The sequence below is a fragment of the Balaenoptera physalus genome, assembly GCF_965194825.1.
Source record: "Balaenoptera physalus genome assembly, chromosome: 3".
Lineage (NCBI taxonomy): Eukaryota > Metazoa > Chordata > Mammalia > Artiodactyla > Balaenopteridae > Balaenoptera > Balaenoptera physalus.
Window position 1 is genome coordinate 163678797 of NC_138890.1, and position 19956 is coordinate 163698752.

The 19956-nt window shown below is 39.3% G+C and overlaps 1 protein-coding gene across 3 annotated transcripts in view; it reads left to right on the plus strand.

The window, feature by feature from the left end:
* Positions 1 to 19956, plus strand: part of MARCHF11 (membrane associated ring-CH-type finger 11) — a 167212-nt gene that overhangs the window by 123512 nt on the left and 23744 nt on the right. For 2 of the 3 annotated variants that reach the window (XM_082453827.1, XM_082453826.1), the window contains exon 3: positions 15114 to 15306. The exons of the other annotated variant lie outside the window; for it this stretch is intronic. In XM_082453827.1, the coding sequence (XP_082309953.1) occupies positions 15114 to 15306 (193 nt within the window). The remainder of the gene's footprint in view (positions 1 to 15113; positions 15307 to 19956) is intronic. 3 annotated transcript variants of the gene reach the window in all.

A 19956-nucleotide genomic window follows, 5' to 3' on the forward strand; every position in this document is an offset into this window, starting at 1 on the left:
GTTTTTCAAGATAGACAGAGATTTCCTAAGAAGAAGTACAGGAGCAGCTTTGTGAAACATCTGACCTGCAACCAGGTCCCTGGCCAGGGTCGGGGGTCCTCCCCGAGCTGCCTCTGACATTGTGGGGCAGGTGGTTTCTGCCACTCTCATAAGTAATGGGCTGTCTCCGTGGGACTGGCAAGAAAGAATTAAGAGTGAATAAATAGTACATTAGCCCATAGGAGTGAGAAGATGACCCAGTTGGAGACAGGGAGAGGTTTCAGGATGAGTTCAGAGGCATCATGGCAGAGTAACAGGATGGCTGGACCAATGCCAGCGGTCACGTTGCTGGCCCGCCAGTCAGCTCATGGCCTCGCCCGGCAGTTTACTTCTCTGCTTGGACCACTCTTTCCCCTTCCGTAAAATAAAGGGCCTCTGAAGAGCTTTCTGCCTCCTGCCAAATGTGTTTTTATGAGGACAGGTTTTCAGATATGTATGTTCAGATCTGGAATAGGCTGATGTCTCTCCTCAGTAGACACATTTTTTTTTCATCCGTGCCCATCATTTCTCTCAGAACCAGACTGATTTTGCTTTTCTCTCTTATCTGAAGAGCTATCCATTCTGCAGAACAGCACAGTCATTTAGTTTGTAAGGTAGTTTCCCTCTCTGATTTGCCTAATCTGGAAGCTGTTTGGTGTCAAAATATTAGAATTATCCTAACATTTTTGAATAGCTTTCTTCCAATTCCTAATCAAAACCAGAAAAGGCCAGCTGCTTCTACTAATCTGGGTTATTTCTGTGAACGGAGACACAGTGCAGGATGACCATACAGCTATTGATGTTACAGTGACCTTGGCTGTGGCCTTGGATGAGGGTAGCTCAGTGTGTCTGTCCATCTATCCATTTATCCATCCATCCATCCATTTATCTGCCTATCACCCATCCATCTACCCATCCATCCTTCCTTCCTCCCTTCCGCCCTCTATCGCTCCCTCGTTTCTTTCCATGCATCCCTATCTATCTAGCCCATGTTATAAAGAAATCTTTCCTTAAGCAACATGCTTTTCCTTCCTTTATCAATGCTTCATTGAATCATCTATCCCTCATTTCAAAAATTAGCATCCTGTGTCACAATATAGCTGTAGCTTATTTCATGCAGGACCACAAGGAATTTGAATTTGTGTTTGATTAGGCACCTTGAGCGTGTCAGCGTATCAGTCACCATCTGACATTATCCTCCCTGCACTGTTTCTCATGCATTTTCTGGCTGAGTCACCATGTAATGCAGTTTGCTGGCTGATGAGATGACCCGTGACACACTTTGGACATCACTGCTGTTAGGTTTCCCAGGAAATTAAGTGCAATTATCTTGAAAAGAATCAGGCTCTTTCCCCCTCATTTTTTTTTAAAGATAAGCATGCTTTAAGTTCAGAAGAGAGTACAACTAAAACAGCCACAATCCAAACACAGCATCTATTTTAGTCTTACGTGTGATAGACTAGGGTTTCTTGACCTTGGCACTATCGACATTTTGGGCCTGGTTGAGAACTAGACTAGAAAGTTACAGTGCCTTTGGGGTCCTTTCATGCTGTCAAAACAAATCACTCACATAAAGAGAAAAAGTAAAACTAAGTCTCCTTCACTGACCCAATGTGAGTTCTGTTGATGTGCCAGGCACTGTACCAAGTAACAAGGACTCAGTCAGACGTCCGTAAGGTCCCATCCCTGCCTGCACAGAGCTCACAGTGAGGTCAGGGAAGCAGGCGTGTAAACAGATAATCATGTATCAGCATGACTTAATAGGGAGAAAGTTAGTCATATTGCTGGATGTTCTGTATCTATCAGATTGTTCTCTATCTATCACTTATCACTTCTCAAATGGTTCCTCGGGTGTTCTGCAGACACAGCCTTACTTTAAATTGGGCACCACAGAAACATCCCTTGTTCATTTCCCCACCTTGGAGCCTTGCTTAGGTCGCTCCTGCCTGGAAGGTCTTAATCTCAGACTTGTACATCTCCATATTCTCCCTGCCATTCATAGGCAGGCCAGTCTCCTCCAGGAAGCCATTCTAGATTGCTTGAGTTTGTATTGATGTCTGCCCACCAAACTCCCATTATGAAACTCACAGTCTCTTCTGCACAGTTTATGGCTTAACTGCATGCTGCATTATTTGATCGCCCTCTGTTTCCCATGTATTGGTCTCATCACTCAAATAGATTATGGGCTATTTGAGGTGGAAACCAGGTCTTATACTGGAATATTTACGTTAATGGTCTAAGAAGTCACTATTTGACTGCTATTGGCTTGCAAAACTAGGTGTGGGAATTGAACTCAAATCTATTAGAAAAGATGAGTGAAAGAGAAAATGAAATTAAAGCAAAACCTGTAGCCAAAGAGTGAGAGCTGCTTGGTCTTCTCTCTGGCACGTTCTTTTCTGCCTAATGAACCTCTACTGATGCTTCCAAACCCCAGAGCACATTACCTCCTTCTTTATGCTTTTGTGGCTCCCTATTATGAAGGCTATCTCTGCTCTGCACTTGGAGAACGCTATGTGCACAGATGTGGTTGCTGGGAGATGCCCTGCGGGCACCTGTCATGTGTCTCTTCCTCACTGGACACTCAGGTATCCAGAACAGGGCCTGACATATCTCACAGTAGTGTCCCATCCTGTACTTCTGCCTGGCCTGGCAAATAGCAGGTTCTCAATTAAAATGTGAACAAATGACCTCAAGTTTAAACAAAGGGAAGCTCTTTTTAGTGAGGAAAAGCTTCTTCTTTATTATTCCTATAAAACCTTTATGGGAAAACTACGAGACAGTGAGGAATTCCAGGAACTAGTAGGAAGCATTCGTCTGTTTGTTTTGTTCAAAATATTGCTCAAAGTAAAGAATAAAATATGAGAAGATATCGTAGCTATTCTTCCCACCACTCACCTCCCCCTTACTGGCGATTAATGAGTTGCCAAATCTTGCTTAAGGAATTTATAGTTTCTTATGTCAGTGGAAAGGATTTTTTGCACTTAAGCAAAGTGTTATGTTAACCGTGGCAGGATGTCAGGAAATGGGTCACGGTTTGAGGTGTATCTGGGAGCTGGGTGGGGTAGCCGTCCCCAGACACACTGGTGATCGTTCTCCATCAGACTTCCTCTAGAAACATCTAAAAGTGGAGGGCTCAGGGTTTCCCTGTCTCAGAGAAGCTTTCAATTAAGGCTGTTTTGCCTTTGGAATAATAATTATAGCTCCCTGAACACCGGCTGTGTACCCAGGCACTGTGGTATGTGTGACAGGACTAGGAAGCATCCTGTCACCTTCAGACCTCGCTCTTTCTTGTGATTATCTAATAGCCGTTGCCTGATGGGGTACAGTGCAACTCCATAGCCAATCCTGGAAGCCCCTCATGAGCTGGCCCGCACCGCTTGCCAACATGAATTCTACTCTCCAGTGACAATAAAAATCTCACTATTTCCAAAATATACTAGCTCCTTTGCACATGCTTCTTTGTGCCTGCCCTTCCCATCTCTCTGCCAAATCTTCAGCATACTTTCTTTCCACCGAGCCCTTTTTTTTAACCTAAACTTTTAAACTCAGCTCACTTGTCCTGGAAGCCTTATGTATTTCTTTTTCTATTTGTGAGCGATCCCATGAGAAAAAGACTTTTTCCTCAGTCTAGTGCCTTCTGTAGGGCCTGGCACATACCAGGCAGCCGGTAAGTATATGTTGAATGAACAACATATACATGTCAGAAATTTAAAGGCGGCAGAATTCCATGCACCTTTGCGTTGGTGGTGTCACCCCACAGTGAGACTTCTCTAACCAAGAACTGAGGCAAAGCCCAGTTTCACGCAGTAGACACCGCACGTTCAATGCTCAGTTTGATGGGCTCTGTCTTCCCTGTTACTGATTCACCAGCTTCATTGTCTTACAGCCACTGGTTCAGAGTCTAGAACCCAGTTAAGGAAGGAGAGCTAGGTATGGGGGTGTCAGTACACAACTATTCTGAGACAACTATGTCAGATGTCACTTTATACTGAAGAACACTGAGGTCCTTATGAGAAGAATAACTCACTTGGTCAAAGAGCCAGTTCACAGCTCTCTGTTTGAACCAGCACACTATACTGCCTCCCCATAGCCAAGGAAAACCACTGTGTAAAGACTCTGCATAAATTACACAGAAGAGGTGACCTTGACTCGTGCTCTGGTCCTTACTTACCAAGGGAGCTCTTCTGACCACCAGGAGAGTATACAGTGTTTGCTCTTGTCGATGAAAATAATAAACAACCTATAATAAGAGTAGAAAAGAGTTTATTTGAGGCAAACTGAGGACTATATCCCAGGAGACACCCTCTCATATAACTCCAAGGAGCTGCTCCAGAGAAGCGTGGTTTTCAGCACAGTTTTGTATCTTGTCAGAAGAAAAAACGTGAAACAAGTCAGGGATACATTCCTTCAAGGTTTCAAGAAAAACAGACCAGCACATACACAGCCAGACAGTATGGCCTTGGCACCTGGGAAGACAGTCTTATTATCAGAGAAGTACCAGCATTGGCATCCAGGAAGGGAGACATTTAAACTTTATTTTTAACCTGGACATTCTTTACTTCTGGTCAGTGCACCCTTTTCTTTAATAATTAAAGCAGGTGCACAATGTATGTTTGATGGGCCACAAACAGGATGCTTTAGTTAGCATAAAATTCATGTTAACTCATGTGTAAGCCAGAATGACTTCCCCATACCTCAATATGTGAAAATTTATTTTATCAGTCCACATGAACTGAGTATTTCAAATGGGAAGGTAGTTGCTTTCCATGAAAATTCTGTTCCAAAAACAAGGTTGAAAACAGTTAACAGCCCATTGAGAGTTTTAATAAGCTCCTTTAGCAAAGGTAGCTTTCAACTCCTTGTGGAGAGAACAAATAAATACGATTATGACCACCTACTAATTGCTTAGAGATCCCCTGGGGAGCTTGTGTTCAAACATCATTAATACCAAATACTGAGAAGACTATTGAAACAAAATTGCATTACATGCAGACATACACTTTTAATTCATATGGGACAAAATCTGGTTACTGAGATTAACTGTATTAGACAATTGACACTTGGGGCAGATTTCCCTGATTTGAAATAATGGATAGCACCTGCTTTTGTTGCAAGAAAGAATTAACACAGGGACAGAAAGCGCAGTATAAGCTCTTGAATGCTGAAGAGCTGAAGTGTATTTCCATTTCAGCGTTTAGACTGTTGCATCTGGATCAGCATGCCCTTGAAAAGTATGGAAATCTGTAGCAATCAAGACAAACAAAGAGATTACATTGAGAAATGAGATATGGATGGTTTTGAAAGAATCAGGAGAAAAAACTGGAGGAATAAATATGCTTTTTCTTAAGTGAGATCCAGAATTATGGTATCCTCGTGTAGACTCCATACCCTATAGTCGCTAAAATAGTGCTTGCTTATTAGTTCAAAAAGCTGTTGCTCCTGTCGATACTCAATCACTTGCGAGATTTTTCTCAGTGAGGCGAAACCTTCCAACTAAGGATACTCGCGTCCCTTATGAGAAAACGTCACACCTCCTACTCCTTTGATCTGCTATCTTCCTGTGAATCTGGAGACAGCCAGATAGGGTCGTCTCCGGGACTCAGCCTCCTATTTCCAAAGACTTGGGATCTGGGTGAGGGACAACTTTTGTTAGAAGGGTTTTTCTGGACAGACATTGTTTGAGAAGGCTCGTCTCACGTGTGTAATTAGTGTCCTGGGCCCTTGCTGTTCACAGACGCTTCTCCTGTGTAGCATCCCTCGCTACTCCACGTCCATTTGTTTTTCTGACACTATTTTCCTTCTGTTTTAACTTTAAACCGCTAGTCTTGATTCCCACTTAGTGACCAACCTTTCACTTTGGAATTTTCTCGCATCCCGGAATTGAATTTTCGAACTTTCCAGGCTTATCTGATCACTCTGGCCCAGCCCTGAATTCTTGGTCCCTTTGCTGTTCCATGTGGCCTCAGGCCAGTGTAACCTTTGTCCTGATTCATCCACTCTTGGGCTTAAAGTCAATGGGCAGCCTTGCCTATTCATGTGTCCACCCCATTGTCATGAGGGTGAGCCCAATTGTCATGAGGAAAGCTGGGAAGACTCTCAGTACCGGAGGGAAGTCTTCTTAGAGACTGTCTTCTCTCTGAGGCTTCCTTCCTAGGGGAAGAAGATTTCTCTCCTACTTCATAATCTTAGGACCCAGGCACACAGTTCTGGACACTCATCCCAGGAACCCCCAAGGTGACCCTCACCTCAAGGCACTCGGTTTCTTCTCCCTGAGCTACAAACCAGGCTGAGCATAGCTCCATAGACCGGGGGCATGGCTTATCAAACCTCTTGGGATTTCCAGGTTTCTGGAAGAAGACATTTTATTGATGTTCTGGGTCCTGTACAATAATAAGAACCCCTCACAACATTCCCTAGTACACATGGGAAGCTGCCCACCCGCCTTTCTGCTTTTCTCTTGGTCACAGGATCTAGTTCCAGTCGTTGTAATTAAACAAAGCAGTGATCTGTGGCCAAGACACTGTCCCTCCAAGTATATGCATTGCTAACAGCCAAGCGAGTGGTAGTAAAGATTGTTCCCCACAAGAAAGTGGTTCAGAGGGCTTTCTCCTGCCCAATTCTTATGGAAATTGCAACTAACAAATGGAGATAAGTTTTTCTTCTTTAATCTCTGTGAGTTAAAATTAGAGCGATAATATCAACTGACTGATGATCATTCTAAATGAGTGATTTCTTTTTTGAAAATGTAAACAAGAAACATTTGTTTTTCTGATACTATTTTCCTTCTGTTTTAACTTTAAAAGTTAAATTTAGAGAGAATAGTTATTTGCAAAATAGTGAATCTTCTAATTCATAAGTGTTGTTTATCTAGGTCTTCTTTAATTTCTTTCAGCAGTAATTTGTAGATTGTCCTTTAAAATTTTAGTCCTAAGTAATTTCTGATTTATGGTGTTTTTATGTAGTATTATTTTTGTAATTTTATTTTCCAACTTCTTGCTGCTGCTGTTTAAATCCAACTGATCTTTGTTTATTAACCTTGTATTTTGAGGCTTTGCTAAATTAGCTTCCTAATTCTATTAGGTTTTCTTGTCAATTCCCTAGGATTTTCTACATAGATAATCATATCATCTACAAATAGAACCAATTTTATACTTCTTCCTTTACAATGTTTATACTTTTTTTTTTCCCCTTGTTCCATTGGCTAGGACATCAATTCGATATTGAATAGAAATAATAGGGGTAGATATCTTTGTCTCATTCCTGATCTTTGTAGGGGGGATGCATTTTCCACCCCCACCATTAAACATGATCCTAGCTTTAAGTGTTTTGTAGATGCCCTTTTCAGGTTAAAAAGTTTTTTTTCCCTTCCTAGTTCTCATCGTGAGTGGGTATTTTTCATATAGTTTTACCACATCCACTGAGAGGATCTTTTTCTTTTTTAGTTTTTAGTTTATGATCAGTTACTTTGATTGATTTTTTTAAATTAATTTTTATTGGAGTGCAGTTACTTTACAATGTTGTGTTAGTCTCTGCTGTACAGCAAAGTGAATCAGTTTTACGTATACATATATCCCCTCTTTTTTAGATTTCCTTCCCATTTAGGTCACCACAGAGCATTGAGTGGCGTTCCCTGTGCTATACAGTAGGTTCTCATGAGTTATCTATTTTTTTTTTAACATCTTTATTGGAGTATAATTGCTTTACAATGGTGTGTTCGTTAGTTTCTCCTTTATAACAAAGTAAATCAGCTATACATATACATATATCCCCATATTCCCTCCCTCTTGCGTCTCCCTCCCACCTCCCTATCCCACCCCTCTAGGTGGTCACAAAGCACGGAGCTGATCTCCCTGTGCTATGCAGCTGCTTCCCACTAGCTATCTCTTTTACATTTGGTAGTGTATATAAGTCCATGCTATTCTCTCTCTTCGCCCCAGCTTACCCTTCCCCCTCCCCGTGTCCTCAAGTCCATTCTCTAGTAGGTCTCCGTCTTTATTCCTGTTTTTTTTTAGACATTGATTGATATTTGAATGTTATATTAACCTTACATTCCTAGGATAAACTCCACTCACTCGTGCTGCATTATTATTTTTATATATTGATGGATTTGATTTGCTAATATTTTGTAGAGGATTTTTTTTTCATTTATGCTTATAAGGAATATGGCCCAAAATTATTATTTTCTTGTAATGTTTCTGTCAGGTTTTGGTATCTGGTTTATGCTGACCTCATAAAATGAGTTGGGAAATATTCTGTCCTCCTTTATTTTCTGAAAGAGTATATGTTTAATTGACATTGTGTTTTCTAAATGTTTGATAAAATTCTCCAATGAAACCATCTGGTCCTGGAGGTGTTTGTTCATTTGTGGAAGGCTCTTGATTAAAAATTCAATTTATTTTATATAGCCTTATTCTATTTCTATACATTCTGTTTCTTCTTGAGTCAGTTTTGATAAGTTGTGTTTTTCAGAGAACTTGTCTATTTCATCTGTATAATTGAATTCATTAGCATAAAGCTGTTTATAATATTCTTTTACTTCTCTTTTCATCCATAGGATCCGTCATCATATCCTCTCTTTCATTTCTTGGTTAGTCTTGCTAGTTTTATCAATTTTATTAACATTTAAAAGAAGCAGTTTCATGTTTCCATAATTGTTTTCTCTAGGTTGTTTAGATTTCACCTTTCTCGGACAAAGCAAATTTCTTTTGTCTGACTTTTATCTCATGTCTGATAAGTCTATGAAAATGCTTTTCTCGCAGAGAAGACGCATATTAAACCATGAAATCATTTTTAATATGCAGCCTATAAATACAACTCTACAAAGAATGGGCATATAATTAACGGAATGTCTTATCCGCATGTCAAATTGATTACACATTGAGATGTTTTCTGCCAGCATTTCAAATCCGAACTTTAGTGGTTCAATTTAAACACCATCTAAAGATGACTGAAAATAGGTCTCAGCTAAATTCATTTTTCTGAAGAGGACACTTCTTAAGAGGAGGTGTCCTCTCCTGTGACACTAGTAAGTAATCCCACCTGTCACACTGCGCGCTATAAATCGTGTACTACAAACCTATTAGCTAAGATTCATATCTGGCCTACCTTGTAAAAACAAAGATGAAACAGTGCTTCAGACTGAGTGATTTAATGCATACTGAAAGATCTACCTTCTCTGAGTTCAGCCTCATTCCCTCTGAGCACGTGTTATTTTCAGGGAGGAAATTGATTCTAAATTGAGAAGCTGCATCAACTCTTTCAGACAATGGAACGACAGGAGCGTCTTTCTAAATAGCTTCCTGGAGGCCTGATGGAGTGCACTCCTTTCTCTGGTTCTTATCTTACTGGCTAGAAGTGATTTATACAAGGGGAAGACTCGGTCTTGCCATGGCTTGGACCCCCATCATTTCTTTAAAGAAAATTCCCAGCTTCTTCTTCTATCCTTTTTTGTCTGAAGGCAGTAGTAAACCTGTGATATAATTTCATTGGTAAGGGCAACAATTAGTGCCATGGTTTCAGCGCAGTCTGTGGTAATTATTGGGGTAGTTATCCAGTTTCACATGAAGGGTGCCACACCAACGTGGACCCTCACACACAGTGATGCCCAATTTGGGGCCACACACGTTGTATCTTCCCAGGGCTGATGGACCTTGCTTGGTGCATCTCTGAACAGTCATATATAAAGAGAATATTAAATAATTTCCAATATGAGTTTATTTAATTCCCTCCAAACTTCACTAAAATTAAAGAGGTATAATTCCTTGAGAGTGTTATCTTTATGTTAATACTCATTTAATAAACTGCAGCTTTCAGACTCAAGAAGTATGTGAGGATGCCAGTTGGAAAGTTATAGGTCAGATTTAGTCAGTACTCTGCTGAGCTGCGTTTTGCATTTGTTGACTTTTTTTCACCCCTACAGCTACCTTTTAGATAGGTGTAACTCTGTCCTTTTTGGTTTTGCTTTTAGATGTAAAATGTGTCAGTTTAAGTAGGCAGAGAGAAGGTGTGAAGGGCAGACGTTATGCAGAGAGAAGGACACTGTAGAAAGAACTTAGGCTTTGGAAACAGATCTGAGTTTAAATTCTCACTTCTCTACTCACTGGTGGTTTAGCCAGAGCTGAACTTTATCTTGTAAGGCAATGATAGGATGGATGTGGAGAGAACGTTAATCTGGCAATCAGATAGGTGATGGAAACTAAAATCAGGATATGGTGTATTTAAAGCATTGACTAGGTGTGTTCAGCTGTTTGGTGAACATAAGGGGAGGTGAGACTCAGCTTCTGCTATCATGGTATGCAGTCCGTGGAAAACAGGGAGAGAAACAACTATCTGGGATTCCAGTGAAAGAAATACACACTAAGCAGAAGTATACATAGTGGATTGTGGGGTCCCTAAGGAGGATTTCTGCTTAGAAGAGGAGGGGCAGGAGGGGGACAGCTTTTTAGAAGAGCTGGCATCATAGCCAGTTACGGATGGATGAGAGATTTCATCAGGTGAGAACGTGCTCAAAGGCAGAGAGGGACCAAAGTACCCGGCATTTGGGAGAATACAAAGAATCAGATGAAGCTGAATTGAGGAGTGTACCTCTCTCTCCTCCCTCCCTTCCTTTTTTCCTCCCTTCCTTTTCTCCTTCCTTCCTTCTTTCCTTCCTTCCTTCCTTCTTTCTTTAGCTTCGTCCTTCCAACTTTCTTCTTCTCTTCTTTCCTCTCTTCCTTGTAATATTCCTACATCCCTTTTTTTCATCCTTCCTGCAGCAGTTATGTGCCAGGCCCTGGGAATATGGGCTGAACCAAATATTTAGCCTCCTTGATGGAGCCTGGAGTCCAGCCCAGCAGGGGCAGCTTTTCTTTCATTAGGAATGTAGACTGGGCAGTTACTTAGAGGATCAGCGAGTGACTCACAGCTGGACATCCAGCTAGAAAGCTATTTCAGTAGACCAGAGAAGACAGACTTGAAGCTTTTATCAGGAAATTGCCATGGCAGGGAAATGATGGGGGGTATGCAATTAATTGTTATCAGAGCTCAGTGGAATTACTACACAGAATAGTATAAGGGTTAAGAGCATGAACCTAGAAGTCAGACTATCTGTGTTTATATCTCAACTCCAGTCCTTACTAGGTGTTTAACCTTGGGCAAATTGTTTAACTTATCTCTGCTTGTTTCCCGTATCTGTAAAATGGGATTATAATAGTACCTCCCTCCTAAGGTTGTTGTGGGAATTGAATGAGTTAGTACATATGACTTAGAAAAGTGCCTGGCACATATCAGCCCTAGATAAATACAGGCCATGAATATTTAATTACTTCTCCTAGTACACAGAATTAGAATGAATTTCCCAAAGAGGAACCAATTGGGCCCATTTTTGCTAGAAACAATAGGTTCAATAGTTGTGTAGAAGTGAACAGCTTTTCAGGGCTATGAAAGAGTCACACATGTTCACATATTATGGAAAGAAAGAAAATAATAGCAATTATTGGCGCTAAGCCAATCTGGTTATTGTTATATTACTTTCCAAATACGGGAAGAAATTTAAGTGAAAAAATATGTATACATACTTATATATCAAGTTTTAGGGGAGAAGAGTGTGCTCAGCAGTTGACAAATTTTGTTCAAGATTCAGAAGTGCTTTACAAACTGAAATTCAGGCCTTGCATACCACTGGCGTAGAGAGAGAAGACCCAAGACCCTCATCTTCTGTTTTCATTGTCCAAGCAAGTGGTCCACTAACACAGCTCCTTTAGGCTGAGCCTGGTAGATGATGCGTGTCTTCCAGGGCAAGGACACTAGGCGGGGACACTGGTGGTAGGAAGCAGCAGTATTTTTCCCAGGGGAAGGATGTGAGCAATCCCACTCCTCACACATAATGGTAAAAATAAGAGAGCAGTGTACGGTGAGAAAAGAAATTATCACGATGTTATCAGTGTCCAAAGGGAAGCCCCTAAGTTCATAATTGGTTTAATAGACTTCGTTTCAATAACAGTTTGTCCTCATTAGCTATTCAGTGAAATGGTATTAATTTTAGGGTTCGTCAGTATGTGAAGAATATCCATGCACTTTCAGACACATTTGCACATCTGCATTATTAGCGAAGTGACACAAAACCAGAATTTGAAGGGGCTCATTATAGATTTTAAACAGTTTATCCTTCTTTAAGAGTAAACTTCAAAAATCCCAAATTACTTCTTATATCCACAACAAAAAATAATTTCTATGATAATAGTAAACAATTGAGCCTCCCAGTGTATTGTAATCAAGAGTTGTTCTTTTTTTCCTAGCTTTCTGACATAATTTTAAACACATTAATTTCAAACGACCAGGCATTTGAATTTTAAACCATTTTAAATTTGGTAACACCAAACAAGTGTGAAGCATTGATGTTTCTTTTTTTTTTAATTGAAGTATAGTTGATTTACAATGTTGTGTTAGTTTCAGGTATACAGCAAAGTGATTCAGTTATATAATATATATTATATATTATATATTATATATATTCTTTTTCAGACTCTTTTCCCTTATAGGTTATTACAAAATATTGAGTAGAGTTCCCTGTGCTATACAGTAGGTCCTTGTTGGTTATCTATTTTATATATAGTAGTGTGCATATGTTAATCCCAACATCCTAATTTATCCCTCCCCACCCCCTTTCCTCTTTGCTAACCATGTTTGTTTTCTATGTCTATGGATCTATTTCTGCTTTGTATATAAGTTCATTTGTATCAGTTTTGTTTTAGGTTCCACATATAAGCCGTATCATATGTTTCTTATTCCTAGTAAGTCTGTCCCTTTGCTCATTCACCTTCCTTGTCAAGGAACAGCTGAGCCTCGTGTGTGGGAAGCCTGCCACCTGAGCATGGCCTCCCGGTCCTGGCAGTCATGATGACTCTGAGACCAAAGCCACCAGTTTCCTTGTCCCAGGACGCACCACAGCACCGTAAAACCATGCCCACCAGTTCACCCAAATCCGAGCGCCTGCTAGGGTCCTCCGTGTTGTTACTGAACTGGCATGCAGGCAGCCTGGATCGACTAATTAATTAATAAGCCTAACTGAAGCTAAATAGAATTAATTATACAATGTTGAGCTGTCCAAATTTAACTCCACTAAAATCACATAATGAATCTGGAACATAAAGGATTCCTGGCAAAAGGAAAATAGATTTCAGTATGTAAAACGCATTCTTGGTGAATCCTCTTCACTCATTTTTGATTACCCGACTTCTGTATTTCAGGCATATGTATTTTGAAACATGTAGCACATCATGGGAAAATCAAGCACACACACACGCACACAAGTTGGACACCTTTGCCTCATGGATTTAAAACGATGATTTGTTTTCATCTATTTGATGTGATTAATAAATTGACAAAGGCTAACATAGTGCATACAGACATGATAGCATCCATCTAGGATGGATATTAGTTGGAAGTAGTTTTCTATATCATTTACCATGTTGTTGTATTTAATGCAGATTTTAATGAGCATCAGAACTAAACAAGACCACAGACGTTGACACTTCACACTTGTCTGGTGACACCAAATTTAAAATGGTTTAAAATTCAAATGCCTAGTCATTTGAAATTAATGTGTTTAAAATTGTGTCAGGATGCTAGTAAAGAAAAAAAGAAAACTTCAAATATGTGCTTGAAATACAACATTGATTCATTTGTAATGATAAAATTATATTGACTAGTTCAGTTATTATTCACGCAAAATTGTAAAAGCAAGAACCGCTTTTCAATCAATGAATCTTATTATTAAAATGGTGAGAAATACCTTTCTTATAGAATCTACAACCTTTGTCATTTGGTTCTGTTTGTTTTTTTTTTTAAGAGAAACATGAAGTAAATGACCTGAGAGAATGAAATATTTCAAATGCATTTTGATATTTAATCTTTAACAAGCGTAGAATTTAGAACCTTGCATCTAAGAACATGCAAGGTTCAAAGCATATTTAAAATCATTATATGTTAATTCTTTATTATGAGAGACAGAGGCAGTGAGGGAAAGAGGGAATTTATGAGTAGTGATAGACCCCTATCTGGGGATGCACATATTCAGACTCTAGGTAAGTAAAGAGGTTAAGGAAATATCAGATTCACCCAATGCATGCTGACTGTTCAAGTTCGTTTTTTCAAGGTTATTTAAACTGTTTAGTGATTCTTCTGACAAGCCACATGTTGCAGCAGCCGTAACTCTCACACACAGGGAGATCGTGCAGGTTGTTTTGAGCTTCATTGTTTACTGGCAGACTATAACAGAAATTCTAGTTTTGTTTCTGTCCAGCGGTGTGAAAGTGAGAACATGACTAATTAACTCTCTCAAGTTGATAACACCCTTGAAAGATTTTTCATCATTTATACTATAAACCCTCTCAGACGTTGATGCTTCAGACACCAAATTACTTTCTCCATTGAATGGTGTGTGCTTACACAGTTTGTGAGTTTCAAAGATACTCCTTCAAGTACAGATTCTAAATCTTGACAAGAATGGCTTCATGGATTACTCATTCGATAATGAATGGCCAGTGATATCTGAGCATATGAAATGTACCAGTAACAGATAACATACAATTTTCTAGTTCCCTTATAATTATTTCAGTGTGTTAAATGACTTTTTCGCGGATGTTCTTATATAGCTTATTTATTTGCTTTTTACATTTTTTTCATAAAAAAAGAGATAATTCCCTTTTTTTGCAGTAGCCAAATGTGTTAAGAGCAAAATAAATTTCCAAATAGAAGAGTCTTCACCATATTTCTTCAGAGTGTATTTAATTTCATGCACATGTGAAAGATGATAATGTGATTCCTAGGTGCTAAACATTCCTCAGCCATTCACACTCAGTGTGGTTATCTGGAATAAAACTAGATTAAACTTGTAGAATGGTGAATTACTGAAAATAATGAAGTAGAGGCCATTCGTTAATCTTTATCTGCTTGTCTATTTTTTATAGCCTGGATGAAATGGAAAAATTCGTTTGGGGGCCGATCAGATTGAAAAGGGTCTAACATGAAGAGAAACATGGGGCTGAAAATGTTTTTTTTTTCTTTTTCAATTATACACAGCACCTTTTTCTTACATGCCTCTGTTTTTCTTTTAGTGGCAAAGCATTTCTATAACACTGGTTGAGAAAGTTCAGATGATTGCTGTAATCCTAGGATCCCTGTTCTTAATAGCGAGTGTGACCTGGCTCCTCTGGTCGGCCTTCAGCCCCTATGCCGTGTGGCAGAGGAAGGACATCCTTTTCCAAATCTGCTATGGAATGTATGGTTTTATGGATCTAGTGTGCATAGGTAAGATCATGACCTTCAACGTTAACAAACTGTCAGTAATCCGTTTCTTGCAGCTCTTACGTTTTCATCAGTTGGATCTAACACAGAATGTTGTGGTTCACGTGACCTTGGTTATCCAGCTCATTGACTATCTAGGGCGTCACAATCTCGCCACTTTTCTCAAAAAGCATAGCATCTCTATTCTCAAGTAGTCTGAAAAAATGAACAGGATAATGCCCGTTTAAAGTGATCTATTTTGCAATACAAAGGAGGAGTTGAAGAAATTATTTGGGGTGGGCGATGGAAGGATAGTCATTTATTTCTAAGGGATAGGAACAAATAAATCCCCCTCACAAAGCTGGGAAAGCGCTGACTAGTGCCAATGGCGATGTTGTACATCTGGGGAGAGCACTGATAACCTGGAGGTCTTACATGGTGGTGTGGTGACTCCGAGGGCATAAAGGGCCCCTTGGAAGGGTAAGGACTTGGGGACAGTTTTCCTTGCTGTCCTGTGCCTCTTTGTTTCACTTATTAAATTCAGTGGCTTAGAAGAGAAATAAAGGATAGAACATTTTAGCTTAAATAGACTGTACAAAAAAGGTTCCATACGTGTTTCACTTAACCAATCTCTTGTTTCCCTTATACCATGGGAAAATGGAGGTTGATTCAATTCATGCAGCATCTACCCGGTGTGTGTGAGGTGCCGCAGGCATTGTGGTGGTGACCAGTTGGCAATAGGAGATGGAGATGCAGAGAGACAGCACCGTATCCAGGAGGTTCCCTGCTCTGATGTGGTTTACAGCTTAAAGGATGTAAAAAGAGTTGAGGGAGGCAGCCGTGGTTTGCAAAGAATGGTCCAAGGACCACCCATGGCAGCAGCATCTGCAGTGCTTTTTTGAGAAATGCACATTCTCAGGACCCACCCTAGATCCGCTGAATCAGAAACTTCCAGGTGCCCCCCTCCCCAGCAGTCTGTGTTCACAAGCTCGCCAAGGTGCGATGAAGCTTGAGAGCAGCTGATTTCAGGGAAAGGATTCTCAACCTGGGATCAAGTGCCTTGGTTTGTAACGCTGGCCTCTGCTTGGATAGATCAACTTCGTCTCTCCATATTCCTCTTCTCTCACCTATAAAAATGGGAATAAGCATCCCTAGCACACAGGCTTAAATAAAGGAAATAACTATTATAAAATAATTGTGCTATTAACTGGAAGTTGTAGATTAAGAGTATTTAAATAAGTCACAAACATTGAAATACTTTAAACCACCTAAATTAATGCCTCTACTCACTAGACCCGTAATTTAACTAGCAGTTTTAACAGTCTCATTTTTTCTAAAAGAACTCTATACATTTAAAAAATATGATCAGCTTGGATTTCACCTCCTTTTCTTCTTTCCTCTCTTGTTACTAATATAAGACTAATAAGAAAGAAATGTATAAAATTTCAGGCCAGAAACGAAAACAGAAGGGAGGGAAATGTCATGAATAATATATAAACTGAACAGATGTTGCCTGAATAATTGAGCTAATCATGTATATGAACAATTTGCATTAAATGTGACAATGCATATGTAAGCATTTGGAAATTCTAAATCTCTATACAAATATAGTCTCTGGGGTATTGCTTTAAATTAAGAAGGATTACAAAATTGTTCTACAAATCCCTCAGCAAATTCAGAAATAGTGTTTATTCTATATTTCAACATAAAAGTTATAAAACGTGGTATTCCACTGATATTAAAAGGGGAGATGAAAAGCAAAAGAGCCATTAGGCTCCCAATCCAACCTGAAGGGAAAAAACTTCCAGTTGACTTTATTACAGCACTGAAAAGGGCCATGTATTTCTTGGTTAGGAAATCGTTTTCTTGAATTCCACAGCCTGCATTTAATGCTGAGTTATTATATCTTAACTTTTCATTGTTAATGCCAGTCTTTTAATCAAGATTATTAGGATTCTGGTTTTAAGAGCACATACGTATAAACTAATGATCTTTTTGACAATGTATGACGTCTTTGGGCCTCCCTTTTGAAATTTGGGTGTTTGCCCTTTTCATAAAGTCGAGTTTCTTAGGAACAAAAACCAATTGACATTTTCCTGAATAAGTTTTGGAGAGTGGATTTTTATCTAAGTTTTAAATATTGACAATACTTTTCATTGTCTTTTTGTTCATCAAATCAAAATCCCATCATTTGATAGTTTATGTATATTTTGAAAAATATTAAAGAATTCAGATTGAACAACAGTGCTCATTTCATCTGGCAATCTCATTAATTAGCCTGTTTGGACCCAGAGAAAATCTTATTTTTTTTTTCCCAAGAAATTGAGAAACCACTATAGTCAGAAAGCAAATACATGTAGGCTACCAACAGCCAACTGGATCATAGCAGGTAATAGCTCCTGCTAGCATTTCGAATTAATTAAAATGTCTCCTAATTAAATGTAGACAGTAACAAAGTAGATTACATTGATTATACCTCAGATACCCCTGACTGCAAGAGCAGAGTCAGAGTTAGAGTGAAAAGCAGGCTTTTCAACTTTGAGTCCGATTTGTTCAGCTCAGTTCAATAAACTTTGTATGTGTCAAACACAGTACTAAGTGCTGGGGATGCAAATGAGTCGGTCACTTTCGTGTCCCCCTAAGAGCTCCCAGCCACAAGAGCAGGACAGACGTGGAAATAACTAGAATTCAGCTGGATGTGCAGAGTGATGGCTGTATGCACAGGAGATGGTAGTCAGACAAAGCAGGGGGAGATTGATGCCGGCTGTTTTATGCAGGGAGGGAACGTTTTCAGGCAGACTTCATGGGGGAAGTGATAGCCAAGCAGGCTGATGGATGAAGGGATGCTTGGCAAGTGGGGAGATGGCCCCGCTGTCACCGTTGGAGGATGTAGGGTTGGCTCCCCATACAGAGGGCTTTAAAGTGGTTGGAAACATGCCCGTATTCCTGTTCATCCAAGCTTTTCAAACTTGTTTATACCTAAATGAAAAGGAGCAGATTGACAGCTTCATAAATGTTCTTCTTAAAAAAGAATTCTGCAAATCCACAGAAGATTATTGCAGAATCAAAAAAATGTTATAATCCAGCCAGTGTATGTAATGTTTAGGAAGAGATTTTTATTGGATTGTTAAATAGAAAAGTAAAGGTTTGTAGAAAATTTATTTACTTGGGGAAATTTACTTATTTCCAGGCAAAGTAAATTTGTTTGTTGCTTTCATTTATTTTTATGTAAAACATTTTCTGCTTTCCCAAGATCCAGTTTCTTCTTACTATTAAAGTTTGAATTATCCCAAGGGTCTAGGTACCATTATTGTTCAAATACCTAGATCAGGGCTGTCCAACAGAACTTTCTGCAATGATGAAAATGTTGTATATCTGTGTTGTCCAATACCATGGACACTAGCTACATTTAGCTGTTGAGCACTTGAAATGTAGTTAGTGAGAATGAGAAACTGAATCTTAAATTTAATTTTATTTAAATTAATTTAAATTTAACTCAATCACATGTGGCTACCATATTGGACAGATTTCTAGATGATGGAATGGTAAATGTGTGAGGGTTTGATGAACAAGTTTCACCTTGTCTGTATAAACAGGCTGTATTTCCTAAATGATAAAGTAACTCTGTTCCATGAGAGATGAATAAAGTGAAAATGAGTTCAAGAGGATTAGGAGAAGGGTATTTTTAAAGGTGAGAGGGTGGTGGTTAAGAGATAAACAGAGAGCTGTAAGAGGGAGACGTCTTAAGGAAATGAAGTACAAAGAGATATAACTTTGTATTATATTTGTGGAGCTCTTTTAAATATTTACATAGATGGCATTCAGACTATGATTGTGCACCAGGAAAACTAATATAAAGGATTTAAATCACCAAGATGTTGTAGCCCAGGGTCAGCAATTTAGGGAGAAGTAATAATCACAGCAGGCCTGCATTGGCTCCCTAAGAAGATTTGCACAGTGGACAAAGAAAGATTAGCAAACTTAGAAATGAAAAGCAAATGCCTGGCGGAAGGCTCCGGGCACAGGACCTGGGTCTCAGCTCCACACTTCGCACATAAAACACTTCCATCGGCCGTGTAACTCAAGGGAACCTTGGGCCACGAGAGGAATACGTTTATGAATGACTCACAGAAATGAGGGACTAAGTAAGACTTGGCCATAAGGACGGGGAGTCATTTGATTACCTTGCCTCTGGAAGGTGAGGGCAGTTTACCAAGTCTCGTCAGTGTCTGGTAGAACCTCATGAGGTGAGTTCAGTCTCTTTGTAGAAGCAACAAACTAAAACGAAAAATGGGATTCCCGAAACAGAGGTAGCAGTGCTTATACCTAATCTCATTAACACTCCAAGTTAGTGCCAAAACCACGTCGGGAAAATATTTGTATCTTCCCTGGGATGATAAGGGAAGGAACTGGTTATGGCTACAAAATTTAAAAACTTGAATTACTTCTGTTCTTTTAAAAGATTTTCTTAATCGTCCGCACAGTATAAATATATGCCTATTCAAATTAAAAAACATTTTGTGTTTACAATTGTGAAATATGTAAAGTTTTAAAAAAGACGATTTCCCTCACACTGCCCTTTTGTTATGTCACTTTCTTTGGAGAAATGTCCCCTCTCAACATTTTGATGTGTATCCTCCAGATCTTTTTCACAGTTTGCTTTTTTTTTTTTTT